Here is a 6073-nt window from a genome sequence, read left to right as displayed (position 1 = left end):
CTTGGGTCTTATATATATATATATATATATATATATATATATATATATACGCATTTTTATCTGTCCTGTGTGAATGTTGCTGTTTATATGTTTACTATATATTTTATCTTATCTTATTTTATCGAACTTGCTACTAATTATATTATATAAGGGTGTAACTTAATGGAATTATTAAAGGATGAACCCCATTTTAGACTACATATAGCCGCCTGAAATAATTTACATTTACATTTTAGTCATTTAGCAGACGCTCTTATCCAGAGCAACTTACAGTTAGTGAGTGCATACATTTTTCAAACTATATAATGACAGTGTATTTACAAACTAAAGTGAAAGCAGGCCTATCAGAGATGATTCAAACAAAGTAATGTGATGTTGGAGTCATTTGAAATGAAAGCAAAGAGAATGGACATTATATTTCAATAATAATTTATTAAAGAAATTGCAAAAGGACATTTCATAAATGCATGTCATCATGGTGCTGTAACATTTTTGTTACAAATAAATTAGTGGCCACTAATAAACAGTGTTTATAGCAGGTATCACAAAGTTAAAAGATAAAGAGACAAGGCATATTTTTGCACCGGAACAGGCATTTTCAGGCAGTTTCTTCGGCACAGTCTCTTCTTATTATTACTATGTACCAACAAATAGGCACCTATAAGGTACACATTGAGAGTGAAGCATTCGATAGAATGCATAGTCAGTCAGGGAGAGCATCGTGTCTCCCTGTTTCTTTGTTCTGGACAACAGCCCTCTGTATTCCATTCACCTCCTTCTTTCTCCACCCAGCACGTCGTATCCAAACTAACCCGTGCATGCTACCATTACGCATGGAGTGCATCTTAATGGAATAGTCACACTTGGTTGCTTTCGAAGCAAGTGGCTTGAATTTAGGCTAAGTCCATTCGAGGAGGCTCTTTCTCGGTGACAGGTCGGCATTACATGACCAACCGCCACAGCGATATTGTTGTCCTTTTCAATTCAACTCGTTCTGCAGAGTCGAGAGAGAATGTTCAACGCAGTTTCAGCATGTGGCGAACCATGCCCACGATCTGGAAGAACTTGTCCTTCTTTCGCTGCTTGAGCGCCATCAGAGCTTTGGCCGTCTCCGCTGGGTCCTGCGTGAAGGAGAAGATGCTCCTCACCCTCTCCTCCGCTTTCTTGTCCCCCGTTTTCTCGAACAGCCTCATCACCGCGTCCTGGTTGACGTTCTCGAATATGTTGGGCACGGCCTTCTTGCGGTAGGCAGTGTCGAATTTGTTCCCGTGGACCGATGGACTGACACGGTGAGAGTCGGAGGATACAATGTAGCTAGTCATCTTGATGACTCTCTCTTGTAACGGCTGCGGTACAGTCTCCGAAACTGGTCCAGCAACTCCTTTGACTGGGGTTGTAGGAGGGAGAGAGAGCACTACTCGCCTGAGAGGGATTGGAGTGAGTGAGCGCTGTGAGCGCAGCCTGCGCTATTTAAAGGGATTATAGGGAAGCTCATGTAGTCAAGCCCCATTTACAGAAGTGACATCACTGGTTTCAGGGAACGACTGACTCTCTACGGTTGCTGTGCGCACAGCTAACCGACTGCAACAATAAACTACTTACAGTGCCTTCAGAAAGTATTCACACCCCTTGACTTTTTCCACATTTTGTTCTGTTACAGCCTACATTTTAAATGGATTCAATTGTGATTTTGTGTCACTGGCCTACACACAATACCCAATAATGTTAAAGTGGAATTATGTTTTTAGAAAGTTTTACAAATTAATACAAAATGAAAAGCTGAAATGTCTTGAGTCAATAAGTTTTCAACCCCTTTGTTATGGCAAACCTAAATAAGTTCAGGAGTAAAAATCTGTTTAACCAGTCACATAATAAGTTGATAAGTCAATAAGTTTTCAACCCCTTTGTTATGGCAAACCTAAATAAGTTCAGGAGTAAAAATCTGTTTAACCAGTCACATAATAAGTTGATATGGACTGACTTTGTGTGCAGCAATAGTGTTTAACATGACTTTTTTTTTTTAAGACTCGATGACTTGATGACAGCTTTGCACACTCTTGGCATGCTCTCAACCAGCTTCCTGAGGTAGTCACCTGGAATGCATTTCAATTAACAGGTGTGCATTGTTAAAAGTTAATTTGTGGAATTTCTTTCCTTCGTAATGCATTTGAGCCAATCAGTTGTGTTGTGACAAGGTAGGTGTGGTATACAGAAGATAGCCCTATTTGGTAAAAGACCAAGTCCATATTATGGCAAGAACAGCTCAAACAAGCAAAGAGAAACGACAGTCCATCATTACTTTAAGACACAAAGGTCAGTCAATGCGGAACATTTCAAGAACTTTGAAAGTTTCTTCAAGTGCAGTCACAAAAACCATCAAGCGCTATGATGAAACTGGCTATCATGAGGACCGCCACAGGAAAGGACGAATGCAGCCCAAATAAATGCTTCACAGTTCAAGTAACAGACACATCTCAACATCAACTGTTCAGAGGAGACTGCATGAATCAGGCCTTCATGGTTGAATTGCTGCAAAGAAACCACTACTAAAGGACACCAATAAGAAGAAGAAACTTGCTTGGGCCAAGAAACACGAGCAATGGACATTAGACCGGTGGAAATCTGTCCTTTGGTTTGATGAGTCCAAATTTGAGATTTTTGGTTCCAACCGCCGTGTCTTGGTGAACAGATGATCTCCGCATGTGTGGTTCCCACCATGAACAATGGAGGAGGAGGTGTGATGGTGTGGGTGTGCTTTGGAGTCTGTTTGATTGAGTGTGTGGACAGGTGTCTTTTATACAGGTAACGAGTTCAAACAGGTGCAGTTAATACAGGTAATGAGTGGAGAACAGGAGGGCTTCTTAAAGAAAAACTAACAGGTCTGTGAGAGCCGGAATTCTTACTGGTTGGTAGGTGATCAAATACTTATGTCATGCAATAAAATGCAAATTAATTACTTAAAAATCATACAATGTGATTTTCTGGATTTTTGTTTTAGATTCCGTCTCTCACAGTTGAAGTGTACCTATGATAAAAATTACAGACCTCTACATGCTTTGTAAGTAGGAAAACCTGCAAAATCGGCAGTGTATCAAATACTTGTTCTCCCCACTGTACATAGCACTACATTTACATTACAATTTAGCCATTCAGCAGACGCGCCCTTCCAGAGCGACCCACAGCTAGTGAATCCATCTTAACATAGCCAGGCGAGACAACCACACATCACAGTCGTATCCCAACCATGTATCACATACATAATACAATGCAAAATACAAAATGTATGTTGGTCTCTTCACAGTCGCCGTTGTGCTGTAAGGTGTTATTTTATCAGTTTTTTTATTATATGGTTTTATTGCTAGCTTGAGTTACCTGGGGTGGCAGAGAGTTCCATTTAGTAATGGCTCTATTTAATACTGTGTGTTTCCCAGCCTCTGTTCTGGACTTGGGGACTGTGAAGAGACCACTGGTTGTATGTCTTGTGTGATTACGATGAGTGTCCGAACTGTGTGCTAACTGCTTGAATAGACAGTTCGGTACCTTCAATACATCACCACCTTGCACAAAGACCAATAGTGATGCAGTCAATCTCTCCTCAACTTTGAGCCAGGAGAGATTGACATGCATGTCATTGACATTCACCTTCCATGTACATCTACGTGCAATGTGTGCTGCTCTGTTTTGGACCAACTACAATTTGCCTTTGTCCTTCTTTGCTGCACCTGACCAAACAACTGGACAGTAGTCCAGGAGTGACAAAACTAGGGCCTGTAGGACTTTTCTGATTGACTGAGATATTAAGAAAGCAGAGCAACGCCTTATCATGGACCTCTTCCCATTTTAGTAACCATTGAGTCTATATGTTTTGACCATGATAGCTTGCTATCTAGGGTGACACCCAGCAGTTTATTCTCTTCAACCTATTAGTGTTACTGTCAGTATTATTACTGCCTTTACTTTCTGAAAGATGAAAATAGGTTACATTTAAAAATTCCAGTTAGTAGCACTATAAATACCCTTCGTTACGTTTTCCAAACCAGGGGGAAGGTTTTTTTACTGGCAGGTCTAACTGGGAGGAATGGGAGCGACCTGAGACCCAGCTCCATACTGATGGCTGTTGATAACATAGTTTGCATCCCAAATGGAACCCTATTTCCAATTGGCCCTGGTCAAAAGTTTTGTAGTATTTAGGTAATAGGGTGGCATTTGGGACAGAGCCAAAGAAAGGCATTCCTCTTAGAAACATTGGAAAATATAAACTCCACATAATACACAAACCTCTAGGGCATATATCTTGTAAATACTCACTGTGAATGTTCATTGAGCTTGAACCCTCAAGCTGCACCCATTCCTTAGCATGTATGCCCTGACTGAGGGAAAGTTCCCACTGCCAATGTTATGTAGTTCACTCCCCTCGTTTGATGTATACACTCCCTTATATGGAAACAAAGGTTAGCGACTGTTACCTCTCTCAGCAATTGTTCTGGTATGTGTCTCTAGAGAAGTTGTTTAGAGAGTTGTGCCAAGGTATGGAATGCTGGTTATTTTGTCATTGTCTGTCTGTGCTGAGTGAAACAATGTACAATACACAACCCCTCACTTACATTCTGTTTCTGTACTGAGGCCCGAGGACTGTCTGTAGATTGTCTCGCCACAGGATACTTGCCTGTCTCGAGCTGGCATGGCAGTTATGACTGAGGACACAGAATATTAGCCAGGTTCCCGGAAAGGTTGAGTCAGCAAAATGACATATTTATGACCCAAAAGTACTTCAGAGCAGAGTACAGTGAAATGCCTTTCTTGCAAGCTCTAAACCCAACAATGCAGTAATCAATATGAATGTAGTACTAAAAATAACATAAGGTAGAACAAAATAGATAGAGGTAGATATGTATAGGGGTAAGGTGACTAGGCATCGGGGAATATGATAAACAGAGTAGCAGCAGTGTATATGATGATTGTGTGTGAGTGTGTGTGCATATGTGTAGAATTAGTATAAATGTGTGTGCATGTTATGTGTGTGTGAGCAAATGAAGTGAGTATGTGTGTGTGTGTGTGTGTGTGTGTGTTGGATTGTCAGTGTGCGTGAGTGTGTAGAGTCCTGTGAGTGTGCATAGAGACAGTGCAAAAATAGGGTCAACTCTGAAAGTCTGTGTAGCCATTTTGTTAGCTATTTAGCAGTCTTATGGCTTGGGGATAGAAGTTGTTCAGGAGTTGTTGGTGTCAGACTTGATGCACCGGTACCGCTTGCCATACGGAAGCAGAGAGAAGAGTATATGGCTTGGGCGGCTGGAGTCTTTAACGATTTTCCAGGCCTTCCTTTCACACCGCCTGATATAGAGGTCATGGATGGCAGGGAGCTTGTCCGCACCACCCTTTGTAGCGCCATGAAATCGAGGGCAGTGCTGTTGTCATAGTATTTGAGGGCCCATGCCATTTTAAGTCCTTAGTGATTTGGACACGAAGGAACTTGAAGAGCTTGTGAGACACAGTCAGAGACAGCCAGCGCTGCACAATGAGATCTCTTGGTGCAGTCAGCGGGGAAACGGAAGTAGGGGGGTTCGGGCCATTTCCCCCGTTCTCCCATGCACACAAGTGTCCCCGTATTAATCATAACAAAAGGGCGCTAAATTTAGCGAGGGTCAAAGGTCTTGTCATCATTCTTCCCCTTGGGGTCAACTCTGTGGAGACACTGTGGAGTCTCCTTTTCCAGACATAAGCTGTCTCCGCTTGCTTGGCAGAACAGTTTGTTATAGTTAGCCATATCTTAACGTCTGAATCATAAATGTGTCCTAGACCAACAGAGTCAATGTCCTTCTGTAGCTACCTCTATCCCCTATCCCCATGTCTTGGTATTGTCTGCATCTTGTTTTATGATGGTATGTAAGGTGCATTATATGACAGCATATGCTGCCACTGATAACCACAATCTCCTCTGTCACTAATATCAGTCAAATGTAATATTATTGGCATTGTGGCCGGTGTTATGAGCTGGCATTCTAGTGGTTAAATGAGGTAAACTGATGTTCTTTTACTTCTTCTCCATCATGTCTGTGTGTGCATGGCTTACCTA

At 41.8% G+C, this 6073-nt stretch overlaps 1 protein-coding gene across 1 annotated transcript; it reads right to left on the bottom strand.

Moving 5' to 3' along the window:
- Positions 1-412: 412 nt before the first annotated feature.
- On the bottom strand, positions 413-1459 carry LOC311141026 (transcriptional and immune response regulator-like). The gene has a single exon (XM_084176307.1). It carries the CDS (start codon positions 1320-1322, stop codon positions 1017-1019), a length of 306 nt encoding a protein of 101 aa, XP_084032433.1. The 5' UTR covers positions 1323-1459; the 3' UTR covers positions 413-1016.
- Positions 1460-6073: the final 4614 nt, after the last annotated feature.

This window comes from Coregonus lavaretus (assembly GCF_964263955.1).
Source record: "Coregonus lavaretus genome assembly, chromosome: 14".
In the NCBI taxonomy this organism is placed as follows: domain Eukaryota; kingdom Metazoa; phylum Chordata; class Actinopteri; order Salmoniformes; family Salmonidae; genus Coregonus; species Coregonus lavaretus.
Note: the sequence above shows the minus strand (reverse complement) of the source record. Positions and strands in the feature narration are given on the sequence as shown.